We start from the raw sequence: 22,837 nt of genomic DNA on the forward strand, positions 1-22,837 counted from the left end.
TACTTGAGCTAAGTTACTTAATCTGTTTCCTCATCTCATCTATAAAATGTAAAATTCACCTCACAGATTGTTGTAGGTATAAATACCTACAAATAATTATTAGATATTATTTTAGATATATATTTAGATATTATATTAGAAATAATATTAGATAATATAGGGAAATGAGCCTTCAAACAAAGTGCATAAATAGTTTGTATAAATTCTTTCAGAATGTGGGTATAAACTGCAAATATAAAAAGGCAACAGTACAGCAAACTTTGGGTTTTGCAGATCTGGTGTGACCCAGAGAATGTCTCCAGCAGCTGCACCCCCTTAGGAACCATGGAGGCCAAGGAAAGCCGTATCAGGGCAGATTAAAACTGTTTCTTAACGAAAAAGCCTAGATTTTGAGAAGTTCCTGTTTCCTTGGCTAAATAAGTCAGAAACTTAATCTTACAACAAGTGAGTGCATTCATATTAGTATATTTATTTGGGGAAGATATCATCCTCAAAACCTATAATCCACTTGAAACTTTGCAAATGTTACATATAAAATGTTTATAACAGTGCCTTGCACATAGTAAGCACTCAATAAAATTAAGTATTTAACTATTATAAAAAGAAAAACCAAAATTTCTAATAATCGCACTCTAAATTTTTTTTTATGCTTAATTACTTTTGAGAGTGAGAGAGACACAGCACGAGCAGAGAAGGGGCAGAGAGAGAGAGAGAGAGAGAGAGAGAGAGAGAAAGGGAGACACAGAATCTGAAGCAGGCTCCAGGCTCTGAGCTGTCAGCACAGAGCCTGGCGTGGGGCTCAAACTCATGAACCGCAAGATCATGACTTGAGCCGAAGTCACAAGCTCAACCGACTGGGCCACCCAGGCGCCCCCTAATAATCCCACTTTAAAAGAGAACTATAGTTCATATTTGGTGCACATAGGTTTCCTTTCCCCCCCTCTTTATAAAATATAATTTGGCACTACCTTAAGAATTTCTTAAAAAAAAAATAAATAAATAAATAAATAAATAAAAAAAATAAAAAAAAAAAAAGAATTTCTTTTCCACTTAAATACATAATCTTTTCTAATAAATATATTTTTAAAAGAATTTTCATTAACTGTGTAATAGTCCTTTATAAAGATGCAGCATAATTTAATTATCCATAATTATTGGATATTCAGATTATTACCCACTTCTATAGAAACACATATAGATGATACACTGACATTGCACATAGCACTGCAGTGATCATCATACATAAACCTTTCAGATGGTTTCCTAGATGTGGAGCTATTATGTATACATTCTTTCAACACCTGCACTGCTGTCAACATACTATCATAAAATTTAACATTTTTAGTCACAGCCTTGATTTGCTCTTAAATTTTTTTCTCTACATCATCACAAAATTCTTAAGGGTAGTGGTTGTTCCTACTTTTTATATCCCACCACAGCACTAGAACAGTGTCAGGCACAAAGAAAAATTTTAAATGAATGCTTACTTTTAAAAAGTATACTCATTTCAGCCTTATGTGGAGAGGGAGGTCAGCTGGAGGTGCTATGGGGTTCAGGAGGAAAAACAGTAACCCTGTCATAAAGTGTTTTAACAAAGGAAAAGGCACTGACTATAATTAAGTTTCATTCTAACCAATCAAAAGCATTTAATATAAATATATAGTACAAAAATAACAGAATATTTATTTTAAGGTTTGACTCTTCACATTTTACAACACATTAACTCCCAAATTCAAAGAGGCTGTCATTAAAAACTGGGATAGATTGGAATTAGATACTTCTTAATCTGAATAATTACCACTAAGGAGATAATAATATAATGCTCTAAAGGGAATAATAGAAAATAAGGATTAAAACATTCATTGTGTGTTGGAAAAGACAAAAGTAACTCTAACTTGGGGTCAAATTTTTGTTTAGAAAATTACTTTTATATGTTAAGCTGAAGAAAGAAAGAACAGGGCTTGCCTTACATCCATTCGCCGATACTCAGTACAGGTGCAACTGTGCAAACTTTGTTTAGATCTTCAGCATCTAAGGAAGATGAACTAGACTTTTAATGGAGCATTTAAGAGAAAAGCAAATGGAATTATTTGTTAGTAGTTGTTAACAAATGAAGTATATAGTATTTAGATTTTCCATCTTCTTCGACAAGATTTGTTGTCAAAATCATTGATTCATCACGCTATACTAGATTTTTAGTGCACATACCATAGATACCAAAACTCTGACCTAACAAGTGGTATACAAAATGATAGAAAACGGCAGGCACTATAATGAATTTGAAAATATTGTGTGCTTAACAGTACAGTTATGATGGGATTTGCAATTAGAAAATATCGATAAAGTATTTTAAAATTTAATTTATAACATATAGGCAACAAAGATAAAAACACCTCAACAATTATGTTAAGTATGCAGTTCAAATTGAGTAATTTCTTAAAATTACATAACTTTAGTTACTTCACAATTTAAGAAATCAAGATTAAGATGTTCCATTTTGATCAGATAAATGTTGAATTATGGAAAGAATAAGAAAAAAGTACTTTCTACACTATTTAAACACAATCCTTTATGGTTCTAATGATAATTTTCCACAATAATGGAATAAAAGAATCCAAAAACTTTAAAGTATGCACGGGAGACATACAAATGGAAAAATGATTTCTATATGAGCTCAAAGTAATGATAAAATCTGGGCTTGATTTCTAAAAAGACAATTGAGGCCCCTTTTTAGCTGTAAACAACTTGCTGTATGTAATGCAATACCATATTTTGGGAAATTTCAAACATTCACAATCCACAGGAAAAATACTCAACACTCCTACACTATTTTTTTTTTTAAGCCCACAATAGTTCAGTCTTTCAGCTACAAAGCCAGAAGCCAGTTATAAAACCAGTACTTTTCCACTAGAGTTACTTACAGGGCGGGGAAGGGGATGTTTGACACTGCAAACGTTAGGGTCTAAAATAAGATCATTGCAAGGAGTTACTACAACACTCACACTGCCAGCACTGTCATGGCAACAATGAACTAGCTAGGAGAATGCTCTTTTAACATTCAAAGCTAACCCAGAGTCTATTACTCATGGAAATATACCAAATTTTCTTTTAGGCAGTTCACTAAAGAAATCATCTTACTTAGTAATCTCTTAATGTAAAAACAAACCTTTCACACACCATATTTCCAAGAGCCAGAGCCTCCATGCAATCAGCTGAAATTTATAATGACAACACAATAAAAATTATGCACCACAACGAAACATGAAGATCAATCGGGGTCCAAATGCAATTTCAAGATGGGTCAGGGTTTAAATAAGAATTTGGTATGCAATTTATTAACATCTAAGAATGTGGTTTCCCCTAGAAACACCAAAGTTTTACATTTCATCCTGAAGGAAAAATAATTTGGAACAAAAAGTAATATATATTTTCACTGCTAGGAGTCTTACATTAAATTTTTATCCAGAAAGTGTAGTGTGGTGGTGAAAAGCATGGACTCTGGACTCTCAATGCCTGGGTTTGAAATCTGGTTCCTCTTACTGGCTATGATACCTTGGGCAAGTTATTTAACCTATCTGGGCTCTGATTTTTCTTCAGGCATAAAATAGGGATAATAATATCTACTCTTACAGTGTTGTGAAGACTGAATGAAATAATATACAAAAAGGGCAAAGAATTAGGCTGCATATAGAGAATGCCTATTCTTACGACATTCAAAAATATACATTCTGCCAAACAAGAAAGATTAAAAGACTACTGACGATGATTTAAGATGACTTGGTTCCAACGCCATGGCAGATTATAAGGGGGGCAGACATGGCAGCTTAGGAGGAGCCCCCAAACACACCCACACATAACCAAGCAAATTCAAGAAATCTAACATGGTACATACAAAATCTCTTCAAGCCTTGTTACTTTTGCTGAGGTAACTTTCTGGCAATGTATCTTTGCTTAGTTACTTTGTTTTAATCATACCAAGCTGTCTAAGCTGGGCCAGTTACCAGGCAAGAGTGAAAGGTCTGGGGGACTTTCAGTTTAAGATGTCAGGCTCCCACTGCAGTGAGCAGAGTAGGAATACTGACAGTGCAGCTCTAATCACCTCAGTAGACCTTCAAGGCTAACAGTCTCTGGAGTAGATAACTTGCCTAAAGTATCAGGCATGAATCGACCAGGCACAGAAGATTTAGTTGCTTACTGACAACACCGGTGTACAAGCCATGATTTGCTTTTCCTATATCATGTGTACCTGAAGATGTATTTGAAAGTCCAACGTTCACAAGTGGAATAACAGACTAACATATCAAAGGAGGAATCCAGTTCCCAGATGGCTAAAACAATATTTATACAATCCTTAATTTGGTTCCTAGAGGTGTTATTTTCTCTACAGTGCTATTTCCTGAGTCAGGGAACCTGGAAAGTTAAGTGAAAACTTTCCCAGTTGCTCAGAAACTTGGGAGTACCCTAAGAAGTGTATGGTGCCACAGGGCTCAATTTCCCATCTCTTCTCTATCGCACTATGGGGGCAGAACAGAATATTAATAGTTAACATTTACTCAGTGCTTACCAGATTCCAGTAAGCATTGCGCATGTTACCTCATTTAATCCTTTCAACTCTGTGAGGGAACTGAGGTTTAAGGAGGTTATGTAATTTGCCCAAGGTCACAGAGTTTGGCAGAGCAAGACTGAAAGCCAGGTCTGACTAACTCCAAAGCCCATGATCTTGATAATTATACTCTAATGCTGTCCAGATACTGAAGCAAAGGCCTTGGCCATGGACCTCTCCATGTACACTTGACCATCTGGATGACACAAGTAACTACCCGCCTGCAACTCCTCCCTGCTGGTGCCATATTGACATAACAGAATGGTGTTGGACTCCAAGGAGGGGATGGATGCTACATATCTGCCATCACATCTAGGGCAAACCTCTGGGTAGGCCAACTACCCTGGGCAGTGGCTGGTTAGAGACATCCTCTGCTAAAGCTAGACGTCAGCATTAATCAGCTTATATACGAACAATGTACAAAAGGCAATTAGGAGTGTCAATATATGTGGATAAAAGATGTGGGATGTATCAAAGTCAAGTACATAAAAATCCTAAATTCTAAACAGAAAAATCCTAAAGCAATGCCAGTTTGGAGTACGACTTATTAAGTAAAGCACCAAAAGCAAGCTTATCATCAACATCACTGCCAATATTTGAGCACTTACTATGTACTTCTGCATGCTTTACATGTTCATTTAAGTCTCCGAACTACCCTGAGTTTGGTATTATTATTACCTTCATCTTACAGATAAGTAAATAGTATCAAAGAGTTATTCATAATTAAATTTATAGGTTACAGGGAAGTCTGGGTGGCTTAGTCGGTTGGGCATCCCACTATGGTTCGGGTCATGATCTCACAGTTCATGAGTTCGACCCCCATCACTGCCCTGGGCTCACTGCCGTCAGTGCAGAGCCTGCTTCAGATCCTCTGTCCCCCTCTCTCTGTCCCTCACCCTCTTGTGTGCTGTCTCTCAAAAATAAATTAAATAAATTTGTAGGTTACAAAATATTGAAGATTACAAACTAACTGCTTTACCAATATGATCTTTATAATCACACCACAGGGTAGATAATAAAATTATGTAAATTCACAGATGAGGAAACTGAAACTACAGAGGTTAATTTATTCATGAGCATATTACTGGTAAAGAAAATCCAGTAAGGTCTTTTTTTTTTTTTAATTTTGTTAATGTGTATTTATTTTTGAGAGAGAGAGAGAGAGAGAGAGAGAGAGAGACAGAGAGAGATAGAGCACAAGAGGGAGAGGGGCAGAGAGAGAGGGAGACAGAATCTGAAGCAGGCTCCAGGCTCTGAGCTGTTAGCACTTCGAACCTCTATCATCAACAAAACTGAATCAATAAAGATTATATTTTATAACTTAGGTCTGCCAAAGCATACATTACTTTTTAGGTAAAAAGGTTAGGTAAAAAAGTAGACTCAGCTTAATTTGGTGAGGTATATCAACAACTCTGAGAGACCTTATTTTGTGAGAAAACTCTCCCTATCATTTAAATCACTTTTTACTTTTGAAAGGTTTCTCTTAAATATGTCCTTCAGTACCATTGAACAGACCACTCCACCTCTATTTTGCAAGGCTTGGTCTTTATCACATGATTGGAAGAATATCTTACTGTGTTTAGGCTATGAATAGCATTTGAAAAATCACTCAGTTATAATTATAGACAGCTAACACCTGCCAACTTGCTAGAAAATGAAATCATGTAAAATTTTAAGACAAGTGTGCAATGCTTGTCAAACACTGAAGTATCAAAACAGTAAATGCTTACTTTTAGTGGGATAAACGAAGATTTTAATTAGACTTTACTGAATATTACATATAATTGACAAATTGTCCTAATTTTTAAAAAGCATATTTATTAGCTTGTCAATCTAAACAATTTTTAAGTTAAAACACTAACTGAATACTATTCAGTTAATGAATATGCATATATGACAGTTGATTTGGAAAAGATAACTCACAAAATTCACATCATAAATGTTACTTCCCTTTAGTATGGTTTAAAAGCTTAGGAAGTTGTTTTAAGGTAACTTCATAAGTAATAATTTATAAATCGATGAAGCTGTTTCCCTTTTAAAATTAAAAACAGGGGAAGAAATAAAATATAAAACTAAAAGTGTCTCATTTTTCTAAGGTAAGTACATATTTCATTGCAATCTTATAAGATTTTCCTATTTTGTTATATAAAAGAGATTAGAACATGAGAAGACGTAATTTTTGTGTTGCCAAATTTCACGAGTTTTTTTCCTTATAAATTGAAAAATGTCAAAACTGTGGCAGTCTACTAGTAACACAAAGACTTTTAACAACACAATGCCAACTGGGAAGATCCAATAAATGGTCCTACTTGTTATCCTACATAACTCCCTAAGTATATCCAGTAAAAAAAAAAAAAAGCATTTTTTAAAAATAAGCATCTTTTAAAAGACTTTTTTTTAATGCACATTGTGGTAAATGCATCTTTATCAGCACTAGTTTAACTCAGTGTAGTAACCAAAAGGAAAAAGAAAAAAAGCAAAACATGAAATGTTCCCATAGATTGCCTATCTAACTGAGGTTTTCATACTGAAATTTCCAGTCTGCCCAATGCCCCCAACAATACCATCATCAAAATTCTGAAGAACTCTCAGATGCCCCTGAGTATACTGTGCCTGCATAATTAAAGTACTAGGTAATTTCATCAAGGTCAATGACGGTCTCACTTAATGTAATACATGTGATCTAGGAAAGTTGGGTCAAAGTAAAGCCTATCTTCCATTGACTTCCATTTAAAAAGCAGGTATTTTACCATGGTACGAAAAAAATAGTCTGATTTGAGAAACTGTGACAGAGATTAAAAATTGGTGGTAAGGCTTGCTTACCTTACTTGCTTACAGGACTTTCTTCCTTCCGTGCACTTTAAGCACTGCCTCCCCTCCCCTAGCATATATCTCCCTGTCCTTCCACAAGTTCTAAAAATTTCCCATTTCTATGGTTCCTCCATTCCATGTTAATTTGCTTCTAAATAAACACTGCCTGTTTTCAAATATGAATATTCTTTATGATTATGATGTGACACCAAATAGGACCCTTCTGTATCAAAGTTTAAGTGATTGATAATCCTTTATTATACCCAAGATTCCATGCTATTTTCTGTCAGGTCAAAGTTTCAATAAATCCTTAAGTTGGTTCTTATTAATTTATTTTCCACTGAAATGGATAAAAGATATTCCACAAATTTCTAACAGTCACCAAAAGGAAAAAATAACTCTAAAACAAAAAGAACATAAATGTTCTACTTCATGAATGATCTATACAGCACTTAAAGGGCACGAAGTGTTAAACATGAGAAAGTAATTTTAATTAAGCTAAACTATTGTTTCAGAGGGTCCTTCATGATGCCATGAGCAACCCTTGACCTTAAATTGAAATCTAGTAAGTGTTTAACATCTCATTTTCCTACAAAACACTACATCCCATTTATAAATTAAACAATGTACTAGAAACCATTTTTTAAAATAATCATTCTGTTTTTTGTTGTTTTTTTCCTCATGGTAGTAGAGACCATCTGGGACACTGTAATAGGAATTAAATATTTGAAATCTGAAAACTTAAAAAAAAATGTGTCCTTGTTCGTTTCAGTCTTTCTGAAAAGTCAGAACAAAGGAAGAGGACAGGATGTATTTATATATTACAAAGAGGACACTGAGGACAGATAGTACAGATATGATTCATCCTGTAAGCCAGTGTTGGGGAAGGGGGTGGGGTGGGGGGTAAGATAAGCTCTTACTTTGTCTTCAAACCATTTAGGAAAAAAAAGTTAATAGTTGCTTTCAATTTCTTCACATTCTCTATCCAAAGAAACACGGACAACCCGAGGGTAAATAGCATTCTCCTCCGAGTTCAAAAGCTACTAAAGAAAGTGGTCAAAGGTAGGAATGAGAGGAAGCACTGAATAGAAAAGGCAGGAGGCTTTCCTAAGGAAAGGGACTGAGTTCTCAGTGTATCAATAAAATAAGGCCAGAAAATAGTGGATATGGAAGAGAGACGTTTAGTGCAAATACTGAAAGTAGACTCGTATTTGCTGTGGCTAAGAGTAGCAGTGAATTGTTTGAAATGCACCACCTTAAACTTTTGGTTTTGACTAGGAATAGCAGTAAAAAAGAAATCAAAACAATCAGTTCAAAAGGCCAAATCTGCTTCTAGAATGCTCCTAATCTGGTATATTTTATAGCATCATTATAAATTATGTTTCAACCTAATAGAATCTAAATTATAATAGACCAAAGCAATATTTTATCTAGTTAGATATAAGATCAACTTTTATAGCTTTTGACTAAACTTAACTGCCTTCTTATCCCCATTCTTCCTCACCAACAGAAATTTTTTTGTTCAAGTGATGGGGCTCTCCTGGCTCTTAATGGCTGAATGCAGATTAGTTCAAATCAAAACCAGAAATGCCCAATTTCCTTGCCAATGACTGGCTTAGAAAAGGGCATGTGACCCAACCCTAGTCAATAAAAATGGACAGGAAGTCTGCTGGAGGCTGAGAAAAGCTTTTCTTCCCTGATAAACACATGTGAAGAAACTCTTCTCAGCTACAAACAGTCATGACTACACATGGTGCTTGGAATAAGGCAACTTGCAACCATAAGCAGAGACAGTACTTGTTATGCTGAGGAAAGGAGAGCAGAAAGAAGGCAAAAACGAATATAGTTGAGCTAATCAATCAATCCATGAAGCTTGAAATTGCCCAACCTCAAGATTTATTATACTAAATAATAAATCTCTTATTGTTAAACCTACAAACTATATATTACCCAAATTGGTATCAAATGGATACTCCAACTGCAGCTTTAACAATTGAAATGTGCATCATGCCCAACAGCTAAAGTTTCATTCCCCCCCCCCCGGGGGGGGGTAACAATCACTTCACTAAAGGAAAGCCTCCTCCACCCCACTTAACAAACATACTTTGTTACTTGGTCTAAATTTTCTAAAGCCAAATTATTTTCAGACAGTGTTAATTGCTGGCAATCTTATAAAAAAAACTTAACAGATTCCATTTTTCACAGTACAGAAATGAAAATGATCAAATGACCATTCTTAGAAAAGTACTTGACTATTTTGAACACTCTTCATAATCTTTCGATGAATATTTACACACTCACATTCCTCCTTTAATTACCTGCACCCTAAAACTACAGTTCACCAGTGGACTATAATAGTGTATCAGGCCAGTGTTAACACTTCTGTTCCTTTGTTCAGACAATCAAGAATATCGAAAAGATACTATGGGGTTAAAAACAACAACAAACCCAGCATAAATAAGGCCTATTAGAAGACCTTCCTCCAAAGCAGGGAACAAATCTTACTGATCTTCCAGTCTGAAGTACAGTGCCTGGCACAGAACAGTTCTCAAAAATGTGTTCAATGGATTTACATATGTTGTTGTGAAATCAATAAACTGAGAACAGGAATACAGAGAATGCTCTTTCCCAATGTGCCATTTTTTTTTATATACAGGTTTAGCCATTTTGAGTTGATCCATCTTATCCCTGTCCCACCAGCTTTGCTCCTGATTACAGTCCTCTGAGCTGACCTAAAACAATCAAGAGCAGAACAGCTGTAGGGATTGCAAATTCAGTTCAGCTTTTGCTGATCTACCAATGAATAACAGAAAGCATTATGGAGTACCACATTTAATTATTTGGTTTCTCATGGGAGGCTGGAGCAGTATGTGGAAGCCAGATGATGCTGGACATTATGTGACATTCTCAAGCAGTTTAAATTCTATCCTCAAGGATTTTAGACAGGAGAGTAACATGATCAGATTTCATTTTAGATAAATGACTCTGCAGTTATGTGGAGCATGGATATAAAGGTGGAGGATGGGTTAAGTCTGGAGAAGTGACGGATAACAATAGCAGAACTACAATGGTAGTAGCAGGGGCAAAAATCCCTTCGGGAGCTATTTCTAATCAGGTGCATCACAGGTAACTTAATCTCAACATGTCTAAAACAAAACTCACCGCTCCTCCTAAACTGACCCTTTACCACTCTTCTGTCTCAGGAAATGACTGAACTAGTAATCAAGTAGTTCAAGCCAGAAACCTGAGAGCATCCTTTATTTTATTTTCTTCATCTCCTATATCCAATTCAATACTATCTCCTGTTTCTAACTCTTAGCTGTCTCCCAAGCCCATTCACTGTTTCCCACTTTTCCCACTACACCCTAATCCAACCATAATTTTGCTTTGGACTGGTGGAATTATCTCCTGATGCTGCATATCCACTCTTCACCCCTGAAATTCATTCTCCGCATCGCTTCTAAAGTAATCCTAATACACCGTGGATCATGTCACCGTCTTGCTCAAAACTCCTCAGTGGCTTCCCATTGTTCCTAGGATAAAGTCCACAACTCTTTTTTTAATTTTTTTATTTATTTTTTAACATTTATTTTTGAGACAGAGAGAGACAGAGCATGAACGGGGGAGGGGCAGAGAGAGAGGGAGACACAGAATCGGAAGCAGGCTCCAGGCTCTGGGCCATCAGCCCAGAGCCTGACGCGGGCCTCGAACTCATGGACCACAAGATCGTGACCTGAACTGAAGTCGGAGGCTCAACCGACTGAGCCACCCAGGCACCCCAAGTCCACAACTCTTGGCCTTCAAGATCCTGTTATCCAACTCCTGCTTAAGAACAGTAAGAATTCCTAATATTGCTGAGCATGTCTTATGTGCTAGGCACTGTGCTATGTTTTGCAACCATTATTTCATTTTATTCTCATTGTGAGCAGAAACTGAATCAAGGAGAAATGTATTCAACATTGTAGAGCTAATAAAGTATTAGAGCTAGGTCTGACTACAGAGGATGTGCTTAAGCTTTCACTCTCCCTTCAAACATATGCTCCAATCACATTGTATTACTTTCCGGTCCTAGACCTCATCTGCTCTCTCTTGCCATGAGGACTTCACACACCTGTTCCCTATGTGTGGAATGTCCCCCTCACAAATTTCATTTTTGCCTGGATTATATTTATTCATTCACCAAATCTCTGCTTAAATGTCATCTCTTCAGGGAAGTCTTCCCTTACTATCTAAAATTATATTATTTGTTTATTGTTTATGGTCTCTCTCCAGTAGAATGTCAAAGTTGTTTACCACTGGTTCTTAGTTCTTAGAATGGCATTCACCATGGATTCAATAAACAATCGCTGAATGAAGGCATGAATTAAGGATGTGGGGATGGAAACTCCCTAATCTGGTGACTTTATTCAGGCTGATAAAAAATAAAAAGAAGCCAAATATAAATTTGTTCAGACACTGGATATTTATTTAGTAGCTTCCAGGTCCCAGTCAATACTCTTGAGAACTTACAGCCCTCCGAGGAGACAGTCACATAAACATGTGATTATAGCACAATATAAGTAAAGTGCCTGTTATAATAGTAGCAGGAATTAAGTGCAGTAGATGCAGAGATGAAAAGTATAAATTTATGGAAAACCTTCACTGTGGAGGCGATTCTTGAATCTTTTTGCAGGATACATGAAATATGTATCATGTAGTCCGTGTCTTTCACTTACGATAAAGGAGAGGAGCATCCATTATGTACTGGGGCACTTTACATCTCATTTATCTCACAACAGCTCTATGTTATTATTCCCATTTTATAGATGTTGGAAATCCAAGCTAAGAGAGAGTTACTTAACTTGTCCAAGGTTATGCAGTACGTTAATAAAGGAGGAGAATTTGAGCTCAGGTCTGGCTCCAGTACCCATTTACTTACCAATATACACAGTCCTTTGACCCTGCACTCCCCAGAGCTTAATTACTTTTGTTTTTAATATAATTCTTAACCAAATTGGTTATCTGGCTTCCCATTGGGATATAAATAAGCAGCAAAATTAAAGATTCAGGAAGAGAACAAAGTGTACTGATAGTAAGGGAGGGAACAAAAAAACTATTAAAAATTGAACACAAATTCAAAAAACGTGGATCCTATAGTCCTATACACTCTACCCTCACCTATACAACAGTACTTGATGTGCATAATGATGACTCTATTATGAAAAATGATTGTTGTAGATGCTACAGTCTAAGAAATAGAGAAATAACTTTGGATGCTTAAAAGGGTAAACATCAGGAATCTAGAAAATTAATTCCTCTCTGATAACTCTGGATAAATGAATTGTAATGATTGTTCCCAAACTGTTAGTGAGAAAAAATATCCCAAGATTTTAAACAGAGTCTTCATTTTATGGACATGATTATTTTTCTATTGCTTCAAACTAACCAAAATAGAAAAACTATTAATCTTAGCTGACATATATACCCAAGTAAATTAAGAACTTCTCATAAATGACTTCGATTCAGTAACTTAGACATAGTGTCACTGACCATTCTTAGTATATAAAAACCTTTCTCAAACCAAACCAAACCCTTCCTAATAAATCTTCCAATAAAACAGGAGAGTTTGATTATGTATAGAAGAGGAGGAAAATTAACATTCTTAATTGGTTGCACTCAAAACTTAAGTAGGTATATATGTGAAGAAAACAATTGAGGCAAACACAGAGAAAACTAAGTAATTTACCACAGGAGTGTTTCTATCATTCACTTAACCTGGGTTCAACTTTCAACTATAAAGCAGCTAGCTTCTTTATAATATAGACTTATTATTTTATATAATTCATTTTTTTTAAAGAAAGGTTGCCTTTAGAGAATAGACCCTGATTTTTTTGTTTTGCTTTTAAGAACAAGAGAAAAATTGTTTCACCATTTATCTTGAACAAGCAAAGAAACATTTATCATTTTAGAGGCTTTTAAATGAGAAACTTTCCACACAATATTGTTAGTACTGATGTGAAAAGTACACTGGCTATACTTCCTAACAACATGTAAAAATGAAAAAGCAAGTCTTTACTTGCCATTAACTGTAACTTTCTCTTATTTTTCCAGGAGGACTGCAGCTTCCAAAACTCTAGAAAGACAATGCTTATTTACTTATATTTGAAAATTGCTTTCACTTTAATTCACCTTACTCAATTTTGGTCCCAAATTCAATGTTTTACAAGCCACTCAATAAGATGTAGAATGAATTCGTAATGAGTTCACTTAACCACCTCTTAGAAGCAAATACAACTGCAAGTAAAACTGCGCTTTACTAGATGGACAGTTGTAATTACAATGTTTTCTTACCTGGACGCTCTTCAAAATAAACTCACTTTTCTCTCTTACATCTTTAAAGGGACATCTCTTAGAAAGCATAAGCAGATGAGCAAGAAGCTTATTCAACCCATCCAAAGAAACAGCATTTGAAAGCCCGTCTGAGGGACGAAAAGGTGTCTCTTTCACCGAACGAAGGTACTCGGTTCTTCTTAAAATGGTTTGCCTAATGTTTTCCAGTGCTGTCTCTCTAGTAGTTGAATCTCTACTGCACAGTCCATCCCACCTCACTTCATTCTCTCCTTCAGCCATCACAACTGGAGATTTTTCTTTGCAGTCTTCAGTTACCCTTCAGCATGTCCCCAAAAGCACTTCGTATTTTTAAAACGAGGAATGTAAGAATAAAATCAGAGAAACCGAATCGTCATGAAAACACAGATGTCTGGCTGACATTTGGAACAAGAAGTGTCTTTTACATTGATGGCTTTCAAGCGATCTACAAGACAGAACTTACCCTCTCCTACATGAAGGGGCAAGCCTTGTCAGAGACTGAAAAAAGTTCGAAAGTTGAAACCCTACAGCGCTGGCTTTGCTGGACAGGCAGTCTCAGGGAAGTGCTCTCCTCTGTCTCGCGGGGTCAGCGGATATCCTCACGTTGTGGAGCTGTCAAATCCGTGCTCTGCCCAAAAAGGCTGGTAACAGTTGAACGCGCTCCAGCCATTCGGGTTTTTTTGGTCTGGGCGGCCACTGGGTTCTCAAGAGCATTCCCACCCCGCCCCTCCTCCGGCACCAATCCCCGCCCTCCGCAGCTCCTCCCTTCGCCTCAGCGGCCGGCCAAGAGCTAGTGGGGAAATCTCGCCAAACGCTTGCTCACTGGCCGCCGCGGCTGGAGACCCAGGCGCTCCTTGGGGACGACAGCCTCCGGCAGCCGCTGTCTCGGCTACAGCGTTGGAGGAAAGCGTCTCCAGCCCCGACGATTCTGGACTCCCAGGCGGACGCCACTTCTTTTCCTATTCCTGCGTCTTCGCCCACCTCCCACTAAGCCTGCAAGGCAAAGGGCTAGCCCAAAATCCCTAAATGCCGGGCTGCGCCGCGAAGCTGGCGGAGCAGCGAGGCCTGAGGCGCAGAGCCCGCCCCTTCGCCCAGCCCCATCGGTGGGGCTCGGCCCAGAGGGCGGGAGCAGGGAGGGGAGATGGGGTCCTCACCCCACCAGCCCCTCCCCTTTCTCCGCCCGACATAAACCAGGAGCCGCCCCTGCCCCAGCGCCCTCTTCCCCGCCCAAGCAGACGCGACCCGCAGAGGCAAAGCCATTGGAAAAAGCCCCGCCCTCCCGCTGGCTACCTCCAGACCCTAAGTCCGCGCGCGGCCTCCCACCGCTGCCGGCTGCTACGCATGCGTGATGGCGAGCCGGGCGCAGGCGCTTAAGGGGCATTTTGCGTCGGGGGCGTTTTCCGTGCCCTGACGTTTGGATTCTCTGGACTGGAGTAGGGGAAAGAAAAGTAAGGAGGCGTTGAAGTACACTGAAACAATTACAGACAAAGCAAGCACGGAAAAGAAAGAGGGCGTATACACACACCTGGAAGAAATTGAATCCAAATTTAAGATTAGCCTGAAAATAGCGACGGTCTATTACGCCAAACCCGCGGTTTGAGGAGACAGGGCTTCCTCGCATTGACTTCTGGGGAATGTAGTTTTGATGCAGCCGACGCATTCTGTTGGCGATAGAAACTACAGTCCCCAGGAGCCACTGCGACGTTGTCCGTAGCGGCCTTCAAGCCAACGGTTTGCGCGAACGGAGGTTGAGAGCGTCGACTGGGTGAGCACTGTAGAGTTGCCTGCCACTTTTCCTTGGACAGGATTTTTCCTTCCTTCATTTCCTCAGGGATTTTGGAGACGACGCCATCTAGGGCTATCCTCGTAGCCAAGGGACTTTGTCCAGTAATCTGCGTGGGAAGGAGTAGTCCGGGTTCCCAAGGCCGAGGGCGCGTTTGGCGCGGGAAATGGTCGCAGTCCCGAGGGTCGGAGGGAGCGGCAGAAGGCCAGGCAACAGAGATGCTGTGAAAACAAGTGCACCTTGCTGCGGACTAACGCCGAGGGATTAGGTATCCCTGTGCTGTTGCACTTTTGTTTGCCATCGTGTAGGCGAGTTCGGTGCTTTATGCGTCCGAATGAAATCCCAGGCAGGGCTTTGAAAGCGAGTTTTCAAATCCATTTTGTATGAGACTAAGGGGAAAAGAATCCCCAATATTCCTAGAAATCAATGTTTGCAGGGTTTAAGGATACTCTATGAAAGAAGACCTATAAAAATATCCAAAATTTAGTATATTTAAAGGATTCAGTCATTTGTTTTTAAGTTACTGTTTTTAAAAAGTCATTCCTTATGAGAAAAGTCAAGATGTGAAAGGCAGTTAATGGACTGAGAACCAAATTAGATTTTAATTCTAAACGTTGCAGAATAGATGTGTTTCTAAAAATATAGCCTTGTTAGGTTCTGAGTATACAACAGTGAAAAAGACACAGCCTCTACCTAGTTACAGAATCTAGTGGCTAAACACACAATTATAGTATGATGTCATATCTGGCTATCTAGGATGGCTAGAAAGAAGATAACTTAGCTTGATCTTGGAAAGTCAGGAAAACCTTTATACCAGAGAAAGAGGGCCAAAAGAATAGTATGTGGTGAGTCCCAGAAGTGAGAAAGATGAGATATTTTCAGGAAAATTGCAGTAAGCCAAATCATATATATTTTGGGAAGGATAATATCTGTGTATTGATGTATTTTGACGTTGCAAAGAGACAAGTACTGTGAATTTATCAGATAGTTTCTGAAAATGACCTGTCCTTCAACAGATTTATAGTTTTGATGAATTAGTCTAATGTAGCCTTGCTACATTCAATGCTACTGGTTTAAACCAGATTTTGTTTTTAAACGTGAACTTCTTATGAGTACGATTTTAAAAATAAAAAAGACATTCCTTTTTTGTCCTTTTTTTGACCTCATCCTCCTTTGTCCAGCCCACAAAGAGTAGGGTCATTCTTAAATCTATGTCCTTTTTTTTACTGTGTAGTTGAATATGATCTCATCCATACCCATGGTTTCACTACCACCTATGACTTTTAAATGTATAGCTCCATCCAACTTTATCTTTCCAGCTTTCATATATTTATTTCCATTATATTTCTTTTTGGAATTCTCAAAAGCACCTCGAGCTCAACATGCCTAAAACCAAATGCATGGTTATCTCTAATGAACCTGATTCTTTTCCAGTGTTCCCCATTTCAGTTAAGGATCCTACCATCCACTTGTGAAAATTTGAAAACTACACATTATTCTTGATTTCTTCTGATCCTTCGTACCTCTATAGCCAATTATTACCAAATCCTATCAATCTCATTTCCCAAATACCCTCCAAATCCATCCTTTCCCCACCATCTACAGAAGCACAGTCTTTTCCAATCTGCCATAATCTCTTGCCAGGACCATTGCAATAGTGATTATTCATTCTGACCTTTATCCATTAGTTCCCCACACAGGAGCCATAATGATCTTTTTGAAATGCAAATCTGACCAGATTTTCTCTTAAATCATTCATTGGTGTCTTAGTATTCTTAAGGCAAAGCTTCTTTGTAAAGCCTAATGTCATCTGGTCCCTTTCTACCTCTCCAGCCTCACTTCGTATACCTACCACTCTCCACCTATCTCCGCTTCAGCCCTACAGATCTTCAGTCATTGGTTCTCATATTCCCTTTCATCCATTCATACACTCAACAAATATCTGTTGAGTATCTAGTGTGCAATGGAACAACGAAGATATATCATTGAGCACAATATACACTGACTCTTGAACAACAGGTTTGAACTGCACAGGTCTACTTACGTGTGGATTTTTTTTTTTTTTTTTTTTTTTTTTGGTAAGTACAGTACTGCAAATCTATTTTCATTATGGCTTTCATAATAATATTTTCTTTTCTCTAGCTTACTTTATTGTAAGAATACCGTCTATAATATACAAAATATGTGTGACTCAACTGTTTATGTTATCGGTAAGGCTTCTGGTTAACAGTAGGCTTTTAGTAAAGTTTGGGGGGAGTCAAAAGTTATATAGATTAAAAGTTAAGGGATTTTTTTTACTTCCTGGTGGAGGGTCGATACTCCTAACCCCCACATTGTTCAAGGGTCAACTGTACAGCTGTGCAAAAGTCCCTATTCTCCTAGAGCTTGCATTCTGTTAAGGGGAAATCAACAATAAATATGTGATATATGTGGCAAATGAAGACAAATGCAGTGAAAAATAAACCAGGAAAGGGACTAGGGAGTGCCAGATTGTGGGGGGCAAGGTTCAATTTTAAATAAGGTGGTCAGAGAAGACCTAATCAAGAAGGGGACATTTGAGGGGATCTGAAGCAGGAGGAATAAGCTGTGCAGATACCTCGAGGAAGAACATTCCTATGCAGAGAACAGCCAGTGCAAAGGCATATGGGCAGGAGCAAAAAAATAGCAGTGTAGGCTGGAGCACAATGAGTGCAGGGGAGAATAACATGATGTTACAGAGGAAGGAAGTCATGTAGGTGATTGAAAGGACTCTGCTGACTTTTTAACAAATAGGAAGCCACTGAAGGGCTTTGAGCAGATGAGTTGCATGATCTGACTTTTTTAAATGATTACTTATTTGAAATTGTGTTGAGCATAGACCACAGGGAAACAGTTTAGAAGTTTAGAAGTAGAGACACTAGTTAAGAAGCTCTAGTCATAATCCAGGTGAGAGAGGATAATGGTAGCTTGGACCAGGGTGATAACAGTGGAGGTAGTGGGAAGAGACCACAGTCTGGATCTATTATGATAGTATAGCCAACAGGTTTTGCTGATTGGTCATGAGGTGTGAGCATATAAGAGTCAAAGGTGAGTCCCGAGTTTTTAGGCTGAGCAGCTAAAAGGAAGGAATTGCATTTAATGTTGTGAGAAAGTCTCCAGATTTGTGTACAGAGGTAAAGAGGTGGAAATCAAGAGTTTTGTTTGGCCATGTAAAGTTTGAGATGCCTCTAAGCTATTCAAGTTGAAGTACAGAGTAGGCAGTTGTATAAATGAGTATTGAGATGACGGGAAAGATCTGGTTGTAGATAGAATATTGGACTTCACAGTAGTGTTTTGACAGCAGTTACAGCCTGAGAATAGTTGGTGTCACAGAAAGAGGCACTACATAGAATTTGGGTCGATTTGGAGTTATCTGCAAAGGGCACTGTGCAGGAGCAGCCAGTGAACAGAGAGGAACACCCACAGAGTGTGGTGTCCTAAAAGCCAAGTGAAAGTGGTTAAGGAGGAGGGAGTGCTAAGTATGTGAAGTGCTGTCCTGGATCAAATGAGATAAGGATTGATTAACTGACCACTACATTTAGTAATGTGGAGGTCATTGAAGATCTTGAGAGCAGTTTTGGTGGAGTAAAGAGTATAAAAGTCAGATGGACATATTTAAGAGAGAATGGGAGAACTGGAGACAGTCTGGATACAGCACCTCTGGTACTCTTTTGTTTGTCCAGACTGTTTTAGCCTGTCTTTGACTCCCCTTCCTGTAGATGTTAGATCAAATCCACTTTTCTCTGAGTTTCCCTTATCTTGTTGAATGTCCCTATCATAAATAACTTTTATTTTACCATATATCTTTACTTGCTAATAAGTTACAAATACAGTTTTCTAATGGTGTGTGAAAGTTTGTCTGCTTCTAAAGTTTAAGCACAGAAGAGCAGTGATTGTACCGATTTTTGCTCATCATCTCCAGCTCCAACTACAGTGCTTGGCATCTAATATGAACTTAGTACATATTTGATGGATAAATGGAAGACTAATGTCACAAAATTTTCAAAGGCATTGCATATTTACCTGTTGTTTACAAAAACACAAGATAATTGATAGAAGTGACTTCATAACGAAAACATTTTTGAAAATTTGTCTTAAAAGAGCAGAATTTCTGTTGCAAGTGAATTACAGTGCTCACCCTTGTGAAATTGAATTTGCTAACATTTTTACTATATTCCTGCATACCTCATGTTGTTGCAAGATAGTAAAGTATATATATATAGAGTATAGTATATGTAGAGAAGTTGTTGCTTTAAATGAATAGTGCTTTAGCCCAGGAAAAAGCTGACTGGCTGGTCTCCCAAGAGGCCTTTATTATGAAATTCGTTGATGAATTTACTATAAAAAAATCACTCCTAAGTCTTGTGGTCTTAGAAACACAGTCTTGCTAAGTGTACCAGAGTTCCTGGGTTGATTGCTATCCAGATGGTGAAGAGTAACTCCTTCCATTAATTAGAGTAGGGAATACACTATGAATTCGAGTCTTGGGATGGGAAGATACTGCGTCCAGGTTTGGACATGTTGTTAATCATCTTGTTTGAAGGACTTAAGAGTCATGCAGGTGAACAGTACCTAGTACTGCTTCTGGACAACCTTTCTCCACGAAACCTTAACTGTCATTGAGAGATGTAGCTATATATTCAAATAGTGAGAAGAGCATGGACCTCAGAGTCTCAGAATCTTGGCTTTGGACCCCAAGTCCGCTTTTTATTAGTGTGAATTTGGCCAATTTTTTTCAACCTAACTTTGGATGTGGGAGATGAGATAGCCTTGGTGTTCTTATGACTGTTGTGAAGATTTAATGTGATAACATATATAAAGCTTTTAGGTTAGCATCTGGCATATATTGGTATTCAAGAAACCGTATCTTCTAAAATAGTCATCGATATGTAAAGTAATATTTGTCCTTCAGTTTGATCGAAATTAATGAAATGTTTATAAAGTATTTTGTAGTTGAACTGAAGGGTGCTATTTTGTATAATCGTATTGCTGACATTCTGTGAGAATGAGATCCTTGAATTATATTTCATTTTTCTCAAATTTGCAATTTATTTTTAATAATATTTTGTGTTTTAAGCTACTTAATTGGGAAAAGTTACAATAAGTAAAAATATGGCAATTATTTTTCTCATAAAACAGCAGCATAAATAGATTACATTTTTGAGCAAGGAATTCATGTCCAGCTTTATTACAAAAATTACTAAAAACACCATATTTCATCAATAACATGTCTATATGATATAAAACATTTAAAGAACGTATACCTCAAAAATGAACTATTGGGACCTCATGAAGATAAAAAGCTTCTGCACAGCAAAAGAAACAACCAACAAAACTAAAAGGCAACCAATGGAATGGGAAAAGATATTTGCAAATGACATATCGGACAAAGGGCTAGTATCCAAAATCTGTAAAGAGCTCACCAAACTCCACACCCGAAAAACAAATAACCCAGTGAAGAAATGGGCAGAAAACATGAATAGACACTTCTCTAAAGAAGACATCCGGATGGCCAACAGGCACATGAAAAGATGCTCAACGTCGCTCCTCATCAGGGAAATACAAATCAAAACCACACTCAGATATCACCTCCCGCCAGTCAGAGTGGCCAAAATGAACAAATCAGGAGACTAGATGCTGGCGAGGATGTGGAGAAACGGGAACCCTCTTGCACTGTTGGTGGGAATGCAAACTGGTACAGCCACTCTGGAAAACAGTGTGGAGGTTCCTCAAAAAATTAAAAATAGATCTACCCTATGACCCAGCAATAGCACTGCTAGGAATTTACCCAAAGGATACAGGAGTGCTGATGCATAGGGGCACTTGTACCCCAATGTTTATAGGAGCATTTTCAACAATAGCCAAATTATGGAAAGAGCCTAAATGTCCATCAACTGATGAATGGATAAAGAAGTTGTGGTTTATGTACACAATGGAATACTACTTGGCAATGAGTTAGAATGAAATATGGCCTTTTGTAGCAACGTGGATGGAACTGGAGAGTGTTATGCTAAGTGAAATAAGTCATACAGAGAAAGACAGATGCCATATGTTTTCACTTTTATGTGGATCCTGAGAAACTTAACAGAAGACCATGGGGGAGGGGAAGGAAAAAAAAAAAGGTTAGAGAGGGAGGGAGCCAAAACATAAGAGACTTTTAAAAACTGGGAACAAACTGAGGGTTGATGGGGGTGGGAGGGAGAGAAGGGTGGGTGATGGGTATTGAGGAGATCACCTGTTGGGATGAGCCTGAGTTTTGTATGGAAACCAATTTGACAATAAATTTCATATTAAAAAAATAATGTATAGCTTAGGGAGATCTAAGTGTCACTCATAAAATTTTATTTAACAGAATATAGTTTTACACTGTTTAATTTACAGTTCTTAGTTTCATAATATCTACCTTTTGCTACAACAAATAAACAGATGTTATGGAATTTAGAAGAACTGCTTCCAGTTGGTAAATTTTCATAAGTACATTTAGAAGACTGTTTGAGAAGCAGGATTTTTCCATGGCTGAGAAAATATTGAGATGTTTTGCTCACTTTGGGGAGAAGCAGCATGGCATTTCTGCAAGACCATTGATTTTGAAGTTAATACCTTCAAGTTCTTCTGCCATTTACCTCATACAGGTTGCTAACCTTTCTAAAACCCCATTTTCTTTGTCTATAAAATACAGAGCATATTATTATCCATTTCTGATCTTTGAATATACCAAATTTAAGATCCTTGTTTTTTTCTACTCACAGTGCCCTTACCAAATATTTTCACATGGCTGCCTTCCTCACTGTTTTGGATTCATCTCAAAAGCCCTATCTTCAGAGAGACTTTACCTGACCATTTTAGCTAAAGCAGACCACCTGTTTCCCTGTTTAATCTTCATCACATCAATTCAGTTATCCACTTGTATATGTTTGTTTTATGCTTATTTTGTGTTCTTCTGCATGAAGGACTCTTGTGTACTACTATACTCTCAGTGCCTCAAACAGTGATTCACACATGGTAAATGCTCCTCAAATACTTGACCCACTGGCTGACTCTTCCTCATAGACTTATTAAGAAGAGTCCATAAAATAATGTATATAATGCGCATATATGCTTGGCACCATTTTCTCTGTATATTTTGTATATTTGTTTTCCTATGTCCTATCTAATTCTAAAATTTTTGAGACATAGGCTTAACACACACACATACGTAAAATCTAATAGTTATAACTATTATTATTAATAGTTAATATTCATAATGTGTTCATTCTGTGCCTGTATTATGCTAG

At 37.7% G+C, this 22,837-nt stretch overlaps 2 protein-coding genes across 3 annotated transcripts in view; one reads left to right on the forward strand and one right to left on the reverse strand.

Moving 5' to 3' along the window:
• Positions 1–15,030, reverse strand: part of SESN1 (sestrin 1) — a 115,413-nt gene extending 100,383 nt beyond the window's left edge. The window contains exon 1 of one of the 2 annotated variants that reach the window (XM_043592067.1): positions 13,745–15,030. In XM_043592067.1, coding sequence (XP_043448002.1) covers positions 13,745–14,023 — 279 coding nt within the window. In that variant the 5' untranslated portion in view covers positions 14,024–15,030. The remainder of the gene's footprint in view (positions 1–13,744) is intronic. The other variant, XM_043592071.1, reaches the window with a different exon arrangement.
• Positions 15,031–15,455: 425 nt separating this feature from the next.
• Positions 15,456–22,837, forward strand: part of CEP57L1 (centrosomal protein 57 like 1) — a 75,526-nt gene continuing 68,144 nt past the window's right edge. Inside the window, exon 1 of the mRNA XM_043592073.1 lies at positions 15,456–15,527. The gene's annotated coding sequence lies outside the window, so the exon portion shown is untranslated. The remainder of the gene's footprint in view (positions 15,528–22,837) is intronic.

Source organism: Prionailurus bengalensis, chromosome B2 (genome assembly GCF_016509475.1).
Source record: "Prionailurus bengalensis isolate Pbe53 chromosome B2, Fcat_Pben_1.1_paternal_pri, whole genome shotgun sequence".
NCBI classification, from domain to species: Eukaryota; Metazoa; Chordata; class Mammalia; order Carnivora; family Felidae; genus Prionailurus; species Prionailurus bengalensis.